At 41.5% G+C, this 18,855-nt stretch overlaps 1 protein-coding gene across 2 annotated transcripts in view; it reads left to right on the plus strand.

The window, feature by feature from the left end:
* The first annotated feature begins 18,054 nt into the window (after positions 1–18,054).
* fgd5a (FYVE, RhoGEF and PH domain containing 5a) overlaps positions 18,055–18,855 on the plus strand; it is a 30,449-nt gene continuing 29,648 nt past the window's right edge. For both annotated transcript variants that reach the window (XM_031844881.1, XM_031844891.1), the window contains exon 1: positions 18,055–18,531. In XM_031844881.1, the coding sequence (XP_031700741.1) occupies positions 18,522–18,531 (10 nt within the window). In that variant the 5' untranslated portion in view covers positions 18,055–18,521. The remainder of the gene's footprint in view (positions 18,532–18,855) is intronic.

An 18,855-nucleotide genomic window follows, 5' to 3' on the forward strand; every position in this document is an offset into this window, starting at 1 on the left:
CTGTCATTCCCCCACCATAAGCAGGGACGCTCTGAATGTCACTGCCGTGCCTTTGAGGTGACCCAGCTCTCTGCCATCTATCACAGCCAACTACAGTTAGCGCGTCCACGCAGAGATTGAAGAGTCCAGTGGTAAACTTGAAATACTTGATCATAGCGGGCTATCAGTAATGCGAAAACCTTCCTGGGTAGAAGAACCTCAGAGGAGCTGTTGATGTTTTCCACTATTTCCTCATCGAGCTCTCCAGTTATTCAGAAAACCTTTTCCTCTTGCATGCACCCACATGGGAATCAGGGTTTGTCAGCTTTACGGCCTCATATATCTCCATATCCATTTGCCATTTGATGGCTCTCTGTCAGGACGTTCAAAGTGGTGTTGATTGTGCTAATGATAATGTGTCAGCAATGTGTCCCGTGTTAGGACCAGAGCGGGGCTGCCAGCCAGAATACAAGGAGACGCTGCGGGATGATGTTGTGTTCTGCTGTAGTAAGTGATTGATGACTTTCTCTGTTGTAGTGCTTTGATTAGGACTACAGTGATTTATAGCCACTGCTCACAATTCAATTAGACTCCATATAAACACTCAACAAAACAGTGTTGTGTTGCTATATGAGCCCAATATGTGTGAGTTTGTACACATACTTGTGTGTTATCTTCATATATTATTACATTATATTGTGACGTTGTGCATCTAAATGCTTCCCAAATCTGTCTGAATAGATTCTGCAGGGGGAAAAAAACATACCCCTCAGTTCACTATTTTTTCTTTTAAAGCAGGAAATGTGTTGCATGTGAGGTATTTATTAAATAATTTAATATGTGATGGATGTGTTTACCTTTAACGGAAATTGCCTGGAGTGTATTAGCTTCACTATTGCCAAGAAGCGTGATAAATAGATGTGCAAATGCAACCATGCTGTGTTTGATGGTTTGGGACTGTGGGTTTTGGTTTGTCTTGATCTCTTTAGTTTGACTGAAGAAGAGGCAAGATAGCAGATACCATGAGTGAGGGGTTGCGACTCATTCTAAAATGTGTTTATTTCAAGTAAAAAATTTCATATTATTTTCATATTGCTATTTCTAATGCAGATGCATTCTTTTTGAAAATGGAGTATCGCAGCAATAACAAATAGGGTCCCACTGCCAATGTCAACAATATATCTTACATGGGGTTGTTGCAACATCACCAAGGTGTTCAACAACACAATCCATCTCCCTTGCGTGAGGGGTGTGGCATCATTGCTGGTTTGCACTTTGTTCTTCCTGTTTCCGATGGGCAGAGCCCCACAGACGATTTGTGCTCGGAACTTCCTGCCTACAGGGGTGGAGGATTTGACCTTGCTTTACATAGATTCCCCCCCCCCCCAATGTTTGGTCCATTAAAGAGTTATTTCTAGACGATTTGCACTGAAAAAGTGCCCATCGTGTGGAGACTCCCTCACTACACTGATGATGATATAACTCAGTGTTGTCAGACCTTTAAATGCAGCATCTGCATTGATTAGTGTGTCTTATAGGTTCAAGTCTGACCCAAACACTGCAGTTATATTTCACATTAAAACGTGTTCCTTAATGACTGACTATTGTTAACCTTATAGGTTCTTATTAGTGTTTGTATATTTACAACATATGACTCCAGCTCTGAAAAAGAGAGGGGGGGAGAGAGGGGGGGGGGGGGGGGGGGGCTTTTACAAAAATAAAACCAGTATATTACCACCACTTCATTATATATTTGTATTCATGTTATTTACAGATTGCAACATACAACAACATAAAAGCAAACCTGGCAAATATATACGCTGAACTAAAGAAATACCTTCTCAAAAAGCTGAGTAAGAAAAAAACAATAAACTAAGATGCCAAATCAGAGCCACAATCTACAAAGACTAATGAAAATACAGATCAGATTTTAATGTCCATCGTCTTTTGTCGAGATTAAAATGATAATTCGACATTTTGGGAAATACACTCATTTGCTTTCTTGCTAGTTAGATGAGAGGACAGACATTTTTCCCTTTGGTCAGAGTCAGGTTACCTGTTTCCCTCTGTTTCCACTCTTTGTGCTAGGATAAGCTAACCACCTACTGGAACCACCTATATGTTTAGAGTACAGTGTCAGTGGTTTCAATTTTCTTATCCAATTTCTGGCAAGAAAAAGAATAAATGTTGAACTCTTCCTTTAAGTTTCAACCCAAGTCTTGACAGCTAAACCATTTTTTTAAATAGCCACCAGATTTTTAGTACAATCTCATACAGCGGACTGATGGTAGCGCTGTTTTTCAATGGATTTAGCACTCAGACTTGTGTCCATATGTCACAAGACAAACAATTGCATGGACCCATGTCCCCCTTATGCTGATTTGTATCAGTGTAGTGTTAATATCAACCTTGATACATTCCTCCTATCAGATAACTCATCTTTGGGAGAGGCTCGCTCTCTGTGTCTTTCAAGGACAGCAGAGGAATTACTTGCAGGAGAACCTTAAGACAGTGAACGGAAATTTCCCTCCGGCTATTTCAACAACATTTGTTCCTGCTTGCGCTTCCTATTTCCTGTCCTCCTCAGCATGCTTCCTGCTCGACCATTCCTACTGTTCCTCCATCACTATTGTCTCCTCCTTGCTAAAAAGAGACATTGTGCATTGTGAAGACAAACATCCAGTTTGTCAGCAGTCACCCAAGAATTTCCCTTTCAGGAGTGAAACACACCTAGAAATGAAGTGGCAGACAACAGACACTTCAAGGTTCAGATTTTCCATCCAAGAAGGATGACAGAGAGGGTGCTTATAAAAAATGAAGCTCCCTTTTTCCTAAAATGTATTGTGTGGTTGGTTTTATCCAGAGTTGTCGGTTAACTAATGCAGTTAGCCTCAGTACAATGTAGACTAGACCAGCAGCACTCTGTCAGCCCAAATACCCCCATGGTCACATCAAGTACCACTCTAATGTCACCTTAGGGAAAAAAAGAGTGCAACCATATCCTAAGAGTCCATTTCTCATTCCTGCCCCTGACAGAGTCTGTGGCGCAGGGAATGAGATTTTCCTTTTCCTCAAACTTCCCATTGATCAAACTCAAAAACTCAAACTTCCCATTGATCCTGTATATTTTGATGTGACAAAGCAGAGCAATGACTCATTACTCATTTGATCAACGGAGGAACGTTGCGTCTGGAATTTCCTCTGACCCTTTTATTTGTGGAAGTTCTGCTTCATCAAGTAAATCCAATGCAAATCAAACCAACCAAGCTGGAACTCACTCAGGTTAAGGCATGACCAGTTACCTTATAAACAGCCATGATATACGATAGAGACTCTGTCCGTGCTGTTCCCACCCTCAGGTTTATCCCCCATGGAGTCCCTCAGCCCTGCATTTTACGTTCTCCTCTTTCCTCTGCAGAGCATGGGGCAGGTTGGAGCTTTAGGAAGTATGGTATATCCTTCCTTATCACTGAGAATATGACTGAGGAGCGAGGCTGGAGGCCTGAAGGACCAGCGATAGGACGACAGATACCACTAGCTACAGCTTATCTCCTTAGTGGACCCACACATTTACAAGTAATATTCACATGAAACAGTCACAGGAGATAAAGTATCCTGAAATCTTTCCCCACTCAAGTAATAAACAGCAGTGCACCTAGCAGCCCTTAGAGTTAAATTACCTGTAAGATTTGCATTGTAAAATTGACACCTCAAAGACAACATGCTCTTCTGTCATAAAAACTCCATTGCAGCAATAGTGTAATAAAATGTTTTCAGCCTTGTAATATTGTAGTTATCTCCATTCAGATCAGTGATATTTAGAAGATCCATCCACTAAAACAATTGCTCATTTTTATATGCACTCATATGGGTGTTTAAGATCGTCTATATCACATAATGAAAAGAGTAAAAAAAATTGTATTTGCTTTTCACTTCAATTCATACAAAGTGGCCAACCATACTAATAACAGCAGAGACTGTTAGCTGAACATTACTCATGTTGACATATCACACATGAATGAATCATAAGATTATTCATTTGTGTTTTCCTCTTGACTTTTAATCTTTATGGTGGCTGTACATCTGCAGCCTGCATTGTAACGAGTCATAATTTATTCCATTAATACACTTTTTCACAAATTTATCATCACATTAAACAGCCATAATGAAAATATGATGTGACTGCTTGTTAACATCGCAGTGGTGGAGTGACTTGATTCTGTTTGAATTCCTCGTATCCCTTTAATGGCAAGAATGATGCAGTTTAAAAGACACTCCAAGTTTATTACAACTTGGATTGTATTTCTGCAGTTTTGGTAATCATTCCTAGCAGAAATATTTTGGCGATGTGAGATCATGGAGATAAAAAGTGATGGGGCAAACAATGTTCATACAGCTCTTGTGAAACCCCCAGGTTAGCCAAACATCAAAAGCAAATGGTAAAATGATAAAAAAATAAATAAAAGAATTGTCTGCAAATACCCATAACAGTTAAACGCTTCTATAATCAATATTTGTTTCTATGGAACAATTTACCTTCTTTTAGCTCATTGTTTTGGTTTTGCAGCCAGAATGTTTTGGTTTACTGTCACCGCTCTCATCAAACCCACTGCGGTTTTCAGTAACAGCATCAAATGGCAGAACGACAAAGTTAGCAACAAGCTGGCGAACACAGTGGAGCATTAAGCTACTAAAGAGCCTGATATTTTTCTCAGAGTTTGGTGGAGACCAAAACAGAGCTAAAAGGACAGCAACTATAAGACTGATGTCAGGTGGACACAAAGACAACTCCAAATGAATAATGGTCCTTTTCTACCGGATATTTAAATAAGCAACTGTTTGCTAGCTGTTGATAACGTATTGCCAACATTTCGAATGTGTTCCCACTTTTAGTTTTAACTTCAAATGAAGTTTTTGAAATAATATGACTACGTTTGTATAAACCTGTCTGGATGTAGCTGTTCATGTTTCGTGTCACTGTGTTCCCAGATCTTAGCAACTACTTTAGTGAGTGTAGTATAATCATACCTCATAGAAATGATAGCCAAAACTATGATAAATAAGACCTGTTTATAAAAACAAACATTGAATTTATTCATCAGAATGATACAAGGTAAAACTTGTGATTATCACGGATTGAGCTCGGTTTGATGACACAACGGAGGATCCCTTAGTGCGGGGGGACTTGCCAACCAGTGTTGAGCTCATTGCTCTCCCCAACCCACCATAATGAATTCATTAGAGCGGAAGTAAAATGAGATCTTGATTAAAAACAATTTGGGTGCTAATTTATTTATTAAGGTGGTGGCCAAGTGGTGTTTACCAGCTCCTGTGGGCCACTCAGGAAATGAATGGTCGTCACATGATTTAGTATACTGAATGAATAATACACAAACACAGAGGCAGGCACTCACACATTCATATAACACTTGCAAGTGTATGTTGCACACATCTCTTTTCTCAACTCAGGCCAGCTGGCACCTCATCATCACCAAACAAATTATTGCTCTCTCCCCCCCCCCTCTCTCTCTCTCTCTCTCTCTCTCTCTCTCTCTCGCTCTCTCTCTCTCTCTCCCCTCTCCATCGTATGTCACTGTCTCCCAGCATCATCCTGAGTGATTGCCAGTCCTGACACCCACCTGCTTGTACCACTAACCCACCCAAATATCCTTGAAAATGAAATGCTCCGCTGAGGTAATAAAGAGAGTAAATCCTGGTTGTGCTCTCGGCCGATGGCCTGGGTGTAGTGGGGGCAGGTATTACCATATTAAGCCAAGGGCAGAAGGGGATCAGAGCCCAGCACTCCCTCATTACACCTCATCTAGTGGGGATTTACTGCTTTTCCAAAAACTGCTTGCACACAGCTGTAGTTTTAGTCCGTGCTGTGTTTGGATCATATGCCAGGTAGTTCATGTTTGAGCACAAAAGTGGGAAATAGTTTTGTGCGTTTTACTGTAAATTGTTGAAAGTGGTGGTGAAAGTCCTGCTGCTCTGCTATGCTCACATGGCATGTTGGCTTTATGTATGAGAGGGTTTTGTGCATATCGGATGGAGACAAATTCAAATCAGATGTTATTCCCATCATTAAATGTCACCTGAATCAGTATATGATGTTTAAAATATTCTTTCTCCTGTAGGATTTTGTATCTTTGACCGTAAGATCTAAAAAACAGATTAGACTTAATAGTAATATTATTTTCATGATAGTCATCATACTTGTGTCTGTTCAGTATTAGCTAAGGCAGTATGACCAGCTTGTACAGTGACTGCAACAAACATGATAAAACCATTAATTTTGAACCGATATTCCCTCCTGATAACAGCTGTCGAGGAACAGATTAATAATGAAGTAGAAAATGAGATTATACTGATCCATTAAATTTATAACCCTCTGTAGGAGTAGAAAATGGTTCTGCTACTGATCATAACTGTTGGCACAAAGTCTTTATGAGGTACCAACAGTTGTTTGTCTTTCAAAAGGGAAAGAAGTTAACAAAAGGGAAAAAACGTAAAGGCACAGTGTGTAGGATTTGGTGGCATCGAGCTGTGAGGTTGTACCCCTCCGCTCACTCCTTCCTTTCCACTTTGGTAACGTGAGAGTGCAAATCTGTGGCAATGCCGTTCACCTCGCTCAGGGGCATCTTTACCATAATAATGGTAGCTGGCAGTACTACGGTTTTGCACTCAACGGCTCACGTTACCACAGTTTCACAAGCGTGTCAGAGAACTACGGAGGCCTTCAGGTAACATAAAAGTGCAAAAGGCTCTCTCTTGAGCCAGTGTTTGGTTTGTCCATTCTGGGATACTGTAGAAACATGGCGATGTAACATGGGAGTGCAATTTGGCTGTGTAACGTGGCTGTGTAACGTGGCGATATAACGTGGCTGTGTAACATGGCGATGGCGATGTAACATGGCGATGTAACACGTTGAACTCCATGAAGGGGACCCTCTCCCTATATGAAGGCCTCATTCTAAGCTAATGAAAACACAGTTATGAATAATATATTCCATTTCAGCTAATGGATCCCCCTAAATCTTTCACACTGGACCTTAAAAGGAATAATCGGTCAACTCAGTTCTACCCTTAAAATGAGACAAGAAGACTAATCTATAGTTTCTTATAATTCCGCGGTTTACATTTGAAATGTTGTTTCAGGTGCATTTCATTTGTACCTTTTCATCAATGCTCCACAAAATGTAGCTCACTGATTCAAAGACTGTAAAAGTCTCCTGCCAGGCGTCTACTCCATTTCCACAACAAATAGAAACTTTTTACACACCTAACTTCACTAATGGCCCTGCAGACACTTAAACAGCCCATGGCGTGCCCACTGAAGGTTTTAGTTGTATCTATTTGTATTTTACACATTGTCTTCCTGGAGTCGTTGAACCAGGCTGTTTTAAGAGTGAAGCAATCCATTGGCACAGCAGGGGACAAATGTTTGGCATCAAGCTATATTTTTAACAAATTTATTTACCACAGAAGATGGAAATTAAGTGTATTAACCTTTTGAATGAATAATGAATTTGTATTTGGGAAGGCACGTTTTTAAACAATGACAAATGCACACTTACCAATTTTACACACGACTACAGTAAAATATGAGGCAGCAGTTAAAAAATGGAAGCTCCTAGTTTAAAATATATGTCTGCAAAATTCTGATAATTGCTCTTTCATGTCAGGTTTCACAAAAACAAACCCTTTGTTGAAAGTTGCATTTTCATTCTAAAACTAGACTCATTTGCTGACCACAGATTTCTTCATCACACATAATCCACAGGCAAATATGTGTTCAATCACAGTTGTCAAGATGGGGATTTAGTATGTGGGGTGTTGATGGAGGATCAATACAACTCCATCATGGCTAAGCTGTCTTCTCACTGCAAATAAACACAAACCATTCCCCACTTTACGATGTTCAGGGACAAACCGAATCCAACACACACTGGAATTCAGGGGCATGATAAATTAACAGAGAGGTGCTTCTGGGGATGTGATCACACACATCGCAGTTGCTCATCTTGTGTTTGTTTGTTTTTTCTGCTCAAATCTGCCCCAAAATATCTCCAGCATTTGATGCCTTGCCTACAGCTATCTCAGTGTTGAACTAAAGCATCCCCTGCCGCCGTATGATAAGAAACACAAAGGCCTACTGTACATGCCTCGATATGAATGGTGAGAAATCAAATAAGAGCAGGTGTACCAATGCCATGTTTTTCATTATGTGATATTGCAAGTTATATACGTACCTGTGAGTGCAGGCCCTTGCTGAAATACGGGGACCCTTAAGCTACTGTGTGATAAGAGCCATATATTTGTCTCGGTTATATTCTTCCCATGGTGATACTGAAGTTGAGAAATCACACCATGTGTTAAAGGGAAAGCGATAAAAACACAAATGGGTGTAAAACGGAGGAGATCATTGTTTATTGTGGTTGAGGATTTTTCATATTGCCTGAAACCGGTAACATAAACAGAAATAGAGATTGGGATTGCCAGGGTGGTTTATATGAAACATATATAAAGTTCTCTCAGATGGGAGACCAGCCCTGCAATGTGGGCCCAGCCTCAGGTGGATCAGCACAATATTTGCTTTGTCTCTTGACTCAAAGCCTGCAGCCACATACTACAGTTTTACTCCTGTCCCACAAAGCAGCACCTTCTCGTAGAGTTTCCTCCTTTGTGTGTCGAGCTGAAAAGGTGAGAGACTGTAGCAATTAAAAGAAGAAGAGCAAAAGAGAAAGTTGCTAATGGGGGTGGAACATAAATCAAACGCATATATTTTCTGAAAAGGAGGAATGGGAAGGTGGTATTGGAAGGGGGAGGGTGTGTCTCGGGGGGGGGGTTGGCAACCATCTGTCTCTGTGCACAAGGTGGTACTGAACACTGCCATTTAAACACATGCTCGAGTGATCACAGATACTATATATTAGATCACTAGGTGTATTTGCTGAGGTGGGATGTTCCTGTGAAAGGCTGGTGGCTCACTGGAGGTGTTGGGACTTACACTTTTCTGGGCGACTGCTGCTCCCTTCAGCAGTGGAGGATCCAATCAGGATGTCAGGCTGTCAGGCACATAAATAGTTGTTATAATACGCTTTAAAACATCACACTCAGAAATTAGCATAGACTTATTGTTTACCACATATCATTCCAATCCATCCGATATCATCTGAGAGAAATACAGCTCATTCTGTAATCACTGCATGTATTTAGATGATATAAATGTGAGAACACATAAAGCTAAGGGAATGTTTTCATATTTTTTCACTTTATCATTTTTTTGCTATGCACAATGTTTTTAGCAACGCTAGTAGCAAAGCTCTACCGATGACAAGTCTGTCGTTTGCATGCTAACACACTAAACTAAGATTGTGAATGTGGTAAACATTAAAGATGCATATTATATGCATGCTAACATTGTCTTTATCAGCATATTGACGTTAGCATTTAGCTCAAAGCATTAGCAAGCAAAGCGCAGCTTCACAGAGCCACTAGCATGACTGTAGTTCTTGAATTACATTTGCTCGTACTCAGACTTCTTGCCACTTTGTGTGATTAAAAGCACTATTATCAATGTATTTTCCATATCATGCCAGAGGAAAATCATAGTTTTACTCCATAGTGGTTTGTCATCACAATGTGACCCCCTTGGGAGTGTTTAATCTGAAATTGAACCAGGCCATTTGGATGCTACAAATATCCTCTACAGATCTCTTACATGTAAAATTGTGATTCTAGCTAATTACATTAGCTGACAAAGTGTGAACTAAATGTTGGCATGATGAATTGTATCCTGCCAAATCCCCCCACCTCCAACTCCATGCGTCACAGTGATTGAATAGCTTTAGAAGTATCAACAACATTCACCAATCACTTGTCTACCAGAAGTGAAAGTCAATGACATTATGGCTATTTATGTGTTTTGATTAATTGTTGGGAATTGCCTTTTCCTTGCACATCTCCCTGGCACTGAGAGGTGTAGCTGTTGGCAGTCATTACCATAATCATGTTAGTGTTTGGCTCTGCCCTTGTAGTGGCTCTGTCCCATTATAATTCCACACAGTAGGCTAATGGATGCACATCGGAGATGAGATTGTGACAGCCTTGTCCTCTCTAGGTTAGGACACATGGTCACAGCTGAAGAAAACAAAAATCTGTTGGATAAATGTGCTTTGATTATATCAGATTTGATGCTTCACATTTGGAAACATGCTGGAATTCCCTATTTATGTGCACCCCTTTAGCCTGATGTTGCTGTAGCGTACAACCCACTGGTGCAAATGCGTTTGTCTTATAATTTACGTTGTGCTCTGCTGACAATCTCTGCAGGAAGCTCAGGGGCTCTGCTGTTAGCTTGCTGTTATCTATCTGACCGAGACATCTCTTGTTCCATCTCAGCGGCCACTGAAAGCTTCATTTCCCCACCTCTCACCGCCACAGCTCACTGTCTGCCGCAAGGACGCATTGGTTTGATAAAAGCCACTCCGCCACGCCACATATTACATCTCATTTCACTGACACTGGTTGCGCACCTATGCTGTGAGACCCAAGCCGACCTCACCCCTTGACCTCGAGAGAAATGAAAAGTGCAGCTGTGGATAATTGTAGACCACCTCCCTGTGCGCACACACACACACACACACACACACACACACACACATTCACACCTCCCAAAGGCAGGAGGGGAAACATTCTGAAAGGTGTTGTTGCTAAAGGGAGCTGGGGTTTGTTCAGCACAATAAGCATGTGTCCATCCTGAGGAGAACAGGAATCCAATAGCGAGGTTTGCCCCAAGGATGATATCTCCGGTTTTATGGCCTATTTATGTCTGTGTTTGCACAAACTTTGTAATGGAGGTCATAAAATGTGCATACTGCTTGAAGGTACAGATTTTCTCACAGTGGGGACCTATTGCTGCTACAATGGAAAGAACAGTGAAGCTTGTACTTTCTGAATGTTATATTTATTTATCTCTTTTATTTTCATACATTACCAACACAATTGGCAAAATAATATAATTTATGACAGTGAGGCATTCATAGCTACATTTTCAAGTGATACATACAACTATTATATAAAAATCTGCCTTGCAACATTGTCATCCTTATGCCAACGTTAAATCTGTTTAATATGACGCAGTCTGCAGAGCTGGAGAGGCTGTAATGATGGCACTGACAGTTGTGTTTTATTACAGTCTGCTGGCTAACTCAGTGCATTGACAGCAATGCCATTTGAATATATCTAGTTGATCCAATCAGTCACATTTCATTGGCTTAGTCTGAATTGTTGCTGCTAGTGCAACATGTATTTCTCAATAACAGTCAGATATGTTTTTCCGCGGCTCAGTACTTTGGGTTGAATTTGGCTTCACAACAGGAGAACCTAACTTAATTGAATAAAACATGACAAATGAATGTATGCCATGCCCATCAACATACAATACAGCTGGAGGTTATAGCTGCACCACATTGGTGGTCCTGCTATAACCTCCAGGTGCCACTTAACCTCATTAAAGAACAATGAAAAAAACTACCCATGCACACACACACACATGGAATATTACCAAATATTTCACAAATTACTCACTCAACGCTTAAAAAAGACACTTTCTCGACAGCAGTATATCTTTATTACCTACTTATGCTTTAAGTGGCTCCATCACCTGACATTTAAATCTCGGTTACTGCACTGGCGCCACAGTGCTGGATTCATGAACCAATATGATCCAGCAGGGCCAAGACCCCTCTCAAGGGAACAAGTGTGAGCATTACAGACAATGGCCGCTGGGTCAATGAGGGGTGAGCAGAGAAAGTGAGTCCCAGGAGACGGAGCAAGAGGGTTTTTCGCCGCACCAAATAATGACAACTCGGGCAATATAACCCTGCCAATGTGTTGCGACGACAGTAACGATCGGTTGTGGCTCATTGTATCAGAGCCGACCCTTTTGACCTCTAGGTTGCCATGGAAACACACGGTCTCAATAGGAGTGAAAGCTGCTGATTGTTTGAGAATGACACCCATCACTTGGGGCAGATATTACTTATAGATAATGCAATCGTAAGCGTCCTCGCCCTCTTCTGCTCCCCATTGAGAGACAGTTTAACCACACCAACGGACTGGAGCAATGTTGTGACCTATGCATTGTTGTCGTGATAAATCGCACGATCAAATATACACGCAGAAGCATATTACACACTTTGGTGGTTTTGCTTCTTCCATAAATGAAAATTGACCAGGCCGTTTGTGCTGATGTTGGTAGAAAACCCCAGCAGTTTGTGCACGAAGCATCCTCCCCCCCGCCACACCCTTCATCCCTCGAGGCTCACTGTGCATGAGAATACACGAGAGCCCGGCTTAAACCACCTCAGCAAAATATCTGACCAGCGACAGGACAGGACCGCTCATGTCCCTTGAGAGTGTTTCACTGTGTAGGTGTGTGAGAGAAAAGAAATTAAAGAAAGGAAACCGACAACGTGAATGAGGATGTTAATGGCAATGAAAAGAGAAAAAACAAGGGGGAAAATAGATATTAACAGTCAAATATATTAAGAAAAGCTTCCACATGCTGCCATAACAGCCTCCTATAGGGTCACCTTGTGTTCACAGATTGGACATCAATGTCCAGGGAAATATAGTCACAATCACAATGACCTACAGTCAATCAGTTGGCACGACATACATTCAGAAAGGAGACAAAAACAAACACCGAATAGATATAGAGGAGAAAATGAGCTGGCTGAAGTGAAGTTAAAGGTGAAATAAGAATTAAAACTGATGAAGGAAAAAGACTGGTGATGTTGTATTGTCAACAAAATTGCCAACAATTAATTGATGCTACTACAAATACTGTCTGTGTTTGCACAGCTTACTCCTCTGTGCCATAGAGCTCCATTGTTGTCCGAAAATTAGAAACACACCAGCGAGCCACGCTGTTGCACTGGGGGACATGTCCCTTCATCACCATGAACATGGGCAGTTTGAGTCAACCCCACTTACACCGTCACAATGCTGAAAATATCTATTTGAAATTCAAAGGTGTATTGATCCACAGCTAAAAATAACCCCCAAGAAATGCTTCATTACTCCCGTTGGAGTAACATTTTCTAAAAAATATACAGTGCCCAGCTGTTAATGGAATTTATTGAGTTTTCTTTAGTAAACAGATGTGACCCATTTTAAAAGATCTGGTTTGAGTCTTTTCATTAGTTTTCTTTCATGTGCAGTCTTATCCTTTAAGATATATAATTTAATGATTTTATCTCTGGAGTCTGAAAACACATGGAATGTATTAAAGTAATCTACATCATCTACACTTGCTGTCGGAAAGCTGAGGCACACAGTACAGAGATGCAGAGTGTGAGTAGAAATTGAAACAGCACAACGATCCAAAGTGGAGGCCAAGTTTGTATAATTTAAATTCAAATTCCTTGTGATGAACACAAATCAATTTTTTCTGATTTCAATTCCAAAATTTGCTCAAACTTATGATCTGCACATGTGTTGCATGACATGAACAGCGAGTCTCCTCTGAGTGCAAAATATACAAGACCAGCGAGTTAGAAGGGGTCTCACATTGTCGCGATGGCTACATCTCTTATTTTAATGCAGATCTCTCATTTCCTGTCTGTCACAGACCCGTCTTGATTTGAAAGGACTTAATCATTCCAAAACAAAAGCCTGGTGGAGACACAAAAAGGGAGGTTGTGGTGCTGGCTGTTGATATTGTTCTATCAGACAGCTCGAAGGGAGGAAGTCCTCTGTCTGAGCTGCCAGGTCTGGCTGTTTTTTGGGCGGGGGGGGGGGGGGGGGGGCGGGGGGGAAGAGACCGCCCTGTTATCTTTGTGAAAAAGGTCACACAGGTCTGGCGGAAGAAGCAAAAGCAACAACCATCTGTGTTTTCCACACACTCTGGTGCCTCCATCTAGAGCGAGGACAGCCGGGCTGAGTGAACACACACACATGCACACAGACATCACATCGCTCCCTCATATCTGTGCATATCTGTGATGAAACATGCATTGTCACAAGAAGTTGGAAAGCCCCCAGATTTGTTTTCCCTCTTGTGATGTGTGCGTGGGAGTATCATTTTTTTTTTGAAGCGCACACAATTTATGCACATGCCATTGCTCACAATGAATGGTACTGATTTATCAGAGGACTTATGGTTTGTGCTGATATTGTGTGTTATTTTTTTTATTCATGTGACACCTCCAAGGACGATATTTCATTTTGCAACTGTCAAGTATCACAAAGGAATAATTGCTTTTTGCTCTACAGTGAATGCACTCCAGCATTACGACGGACACAGCCTTGTACATGGGTTTAAATCACACAGTTTCTTCTGTTGCACGTTGTTACATAAGTCATACAATATTGCTTACACCCACAGCTAGACTTGCGTGAGACTGTACAACAGCTCTGCCAGAGGCGTGTGTTTCACTAGCAGGAGTATCTGCATCCTTCCAGTCTCAAAACGCAGGAGTAAATTCTGGCTCCGGGCTTTTTTCGGGATCCTGTGCACAACCAGAGTGGCGATAGTGGATCGCACACACACTTGCTGTATGTACACTCATACAGTATGCACAGCACACACATGCATGGACACACACATACACCTTATGTTCAGAGCAGATTTCATGTGGGGATTGTGTGTTGTATTGCCACGTGGGACATGAGTGTTCGAGGCCATTAAAATGGTAAACACAAACTCACCGTGGAGATTGAGGAAATATATAATGCAGTAAAACCCTACAGAGACACAGACCACATTAACTCAATGGTCCCTCACTATGAAAAGCCTTGACGGTGCTCGTTAATCTGTGATGCCAAAAACCCCAGTATATAATGTTTTGACTGTGCTATTGTGCTTTATTTGGAGAGGACATAAATGCTTCTTTTTTTTATAGGGCTCCTTGTGAGTTTTTATTTTGAATTAGTAAATCATTGTTTTTACAGTGCAGTTCGGAGGATTGTCTCTGCAGCAATAGAGAAAAAGAATAACACACTTCATCCGGTATCAGAGTCTGACCTACTCTCTTGGCTTCTGGCTAATTAACGGCAGTGTGACAGCTATTGTGCCTTAGCCGTGGCCTTTTACTGCTGAGCAATAATACTTTGTTTTTTGGTAATGGAGTAGCACCGCCACTTTATCTTAGGTCAGGTTCGAAGACTTAACACAAACAGCTCTTCTGAAATTAGAAGTTAATGTGATCAAATGAGCCACTGATATAACTCTCAATCATTTTTAAAAAGTGCCTACACATGGGGAAAGTCCACATTGTGATGACTACAGCACTGTAACAATAACACGCCTCAGACATTTTTTAATGTAATATAATGCGTCTTTGTTATTCAAATGACAACAATGATATGAGCCAGTTTCATTGATTTGCTTTGGAGTTCTGAAGGCCCTGTGGGGAATTAAACCTGTAAGTGCTGACTTCCATGGTCCACCTGTTTACTGCAACGCTTTGTGTGTGTGTGTGGGTGGGTTTGTGTGTGTGTGTGCGTGTGTGCTTGTGTGCATGCAAAAGCAGTCACTGGGGGTTGGTGGGAGGGGATCCTGGCTTAATATTGTTGGGAGAGTGGAGTATACACTGCTGACAACAGGGTTTTCTTATTTCACTCAGGTTACACAAAACTATTTTTCTGCATAAAGACACTTGAGTTTCTTTGGCCCCAGCGGTTGATGTGGTTCTGTGTGATAATGCATTATCTATCTTATCGCAGTTCTTTGTAAACACAACCAAACTCCATTAATCTGAACATAAACTCTGCCTGTGCGGTTTTCTGACATTTTAATAAAGTCTGATGTCTATTGTCTATTGTCCTCTTATACACATATCCTATACTCCGAAGTCCCTTTATCAGAATCTAAAGCTCAGGGCTGTGGTCCCACCGCTAGGAATCAATAAAACATGTCAATAATGATTTGATCCGTTACAGCAGTCAAACGCTTTGCCATCCAATTACAAAGGTGTTTGGATCACTTTGAAGAGCGAAAGCCTGATTGCCCTTGAGTATCACATAGATCAATACCTGAACTTATTATACTATAGCTAGTTTGCATAACGGCGTGATTAAGTGCCTTCTTTTCTTAGAAATATTTTCTCTGTTGCAAAGCCGCCACTGACATACATTAGAGAACACACTGTGCCACAATGGGGGCAAAACCCAAAGCATGTGCTTTCCAGTTATCAGCAGCATTAAAGTGTGATGTCACATAGCTGTAGTCTCAGAGGGGAATAAAAACACTCAGCACATTCATTGAGTGCAGTGTCCAGTGGCTGGCAATGCAGGTGTTTATAGATTGTCTCAGCTCTGGGAACAAGTTGCTGACCCCTTTCCCTGATCCCTTTCCTGTTTGGCATTGTGTGTGCAGCCGAGTTGAGGGGAGATAGAGTCTGTTTGTCCCCTGCTACTATGGCATGTTTTTCCTAATGTCTCCATTCCCCTTTTCTCTCCCAGTCAAGTCATGTTCCAGGTGGGGTGACAGAGCACAGCATGCAGCTACAGGCGGTCCAGGAAATTTTGTGTCCTCCGTCCAAAAACATGTTTTGACCGTCTGTGCCACATCTGGAGGGATATTTACTCCTAAAGCCATTCTTTTCTGCAGCCACATGACACAATACTCGTGACAGGTTCTATTTGCACACCCTGCAAAAGCAAAACATATTTTGCACAAATGAAACAAAAACAAAAAAAGGTTGTATGTAGCAATTGTGAGTAGAATACTCTTGAGAGAGGCAATTTGGCACTGCTAAAAGTCCAGTGGAGCTATCTTTAGTCATCCAGTTCAAAAACAAAAGATTACTTTATGGCAGCTATAAATGTGCTACTACTGACAGATTAGAAATGGTCTTGGCATCAACACTCCGTAATGGTAATTACGTGGGAGCAAAACAATTGACTCACAGTGATATCATTGTTTTGGTGGTGTAGCATATTGCAAAATTCATGATTCAGCATCCTATCCACACAAATAAACAGCTTAATTACTGCAGCAAACACAATGGGCAAATCTTTAACAGAAATTATTTCAGATTTAATACCCTCTTTAGTAATTTAGAAATGGTATCATTATATTTAGCATTTAATGAGATACTGTAAAGATAACATGAGGTGATTATGACATGAACTCTCTCTAACTACCTCTTTGAGTCTGACAGAGCTCTGCACCTGCAGCAGTGCTAAATTCTTCCTGCACCAAACCATCTGGAGTGGGAATTTTGCCGTGTGTATAATGTATGGGCATGTATGCCGCTGCAGCAGCCAGGACCAGAGCCCCGCGGTGCTACAGCACAGCTGATTCTTCTGTTGAGCTTCTCTACATTTCAAATCTGCTGGAAAAATCCCCAAAGTCTGCTACATTGTTTGACCTTCAAGGTGTGGGTGTTTAACCAGCGTTGGGAGCTGACAATTGAAAAACCCCAAAGTGGGAGACGATCAGCCCCCCCCGTGTTGCACAAGGTGCCTCTGTCCTTGAAAGCCCACATTGAGTCCCAGACTAAAGCTGGTCAAGGTTTGTCTTGTTTCTCGAACCATCAGGTTCTGCACAGCACCAGTCAATCAGCTCTGTGAGAGGTTACCTAAGGGGTTAACGCCGCCAACCTTTCCCATCTGTTGCTAAGGAAGTGTTGCCTGTTGTGCAGGAAACAGGGAGAGCGGTTTCCTGTTATGAAGAGAGGTTTTTAAAGGCTTGCATTCATTCAATCATGCAACAGATGCCGGGCCAGGAAGCCCTGCCAATAGCAAAAGCTTTGGTGTCCTAGAGAAATTGTATTTGGAAACTGCTTTTAGGAACCTTTCTATGCACTGTTCTGGTTCAGGAAATAATAGCATAGCAAAACAGGCTGGAGAAAACGCTGAGGAGAATATATGCTTGATTTCTGATACATACTCTATGATCCTCTCTACATGTGTTCCAGTCCTTCCAAGCATAAAGATGTGATCTAAAAAAGCAGATTTAAATCTGGCCATCATCACAATGAAACACGGGCTTATAGTCTCATATTTTTAGTCCAAATCTCTCACACTGAGTGGATTTGGTGTCAAACCGTTCCGCCTCTAATATGGCACAGCACCGTTGCCCCACATCTGTAGAGCAGTGTCCTGAAACGGAACATGACCAGATGTGAATATACAATATCCCAGATGTAATGATGTGCATTGAGCGACACATATAGAGAGTGGGTTTGGTTCGCGCGCCGTGCTGTAGGCTGGTCCTGCCTCAGGAAGCGCCAAGCAGCACCTCCCGTTTCCACACAAGAGCGCACCAGTTTACTGCAGCATCAGCACTGGGGATGATGCACGCCGGCTGAAAGCTCCGCTGCAACTCTGCGAACAACGGACGTCTTGCACGAGTAGACTTTGACTGGAGAAAACAAACAACATGATCCGAAAATCTTTCTTTACCGCTTGATTTTCCCGCAATGTGTTTGTATCTGGATTAAGTTTCCACGTCATTTCGAGCGACGCGGTCGGTGTGGGGAAACATGAGGATAACTGTCGGTTCCCGTGGATGATGATGCCCCATAATGAACACAGGTTGGGTTTTTTTTTTAATATTTAATGCTCATGTTAAGAGTCCGGAAAGCAAACTTTAAAATGTTTTCACAGCACACAAAGTGAGACAGCGCGAGTGTGTGTGCAGGTGTGTTTTTGTGTAATTCTTGAAATTGGTTGATCCTGTCTGAACACTGTTTATTTTCCACCTATTTCACATACAAATTGATATCCAATGCAACTTGATGCAGCCTGTTGTATTAGTTAGGCTACGCCATAGGTAAAGATACATTTTCATGGAAATGATGGTGCATGGTTTTTACCATAACAACAATGCAAATGTGATGAATTCTATACACAGAAATT

This window comes from Anarrhichthys ocellatus, unplaced genomic scaffold, assembly GCF_004355925.1.
Source record: "Anarrhichthys ocellatus isolate YVR2014 unplaced genomic scaffold, GSC_Weel_1.0 scaffold1, whole genome shotgun sequence".
NCBI lineage: Eukaryota > Metazoa > Chordata > Actinopteri > Perciformes > Anarhichadidae > Anarrhichthys > Anarrhichthys ocellatus.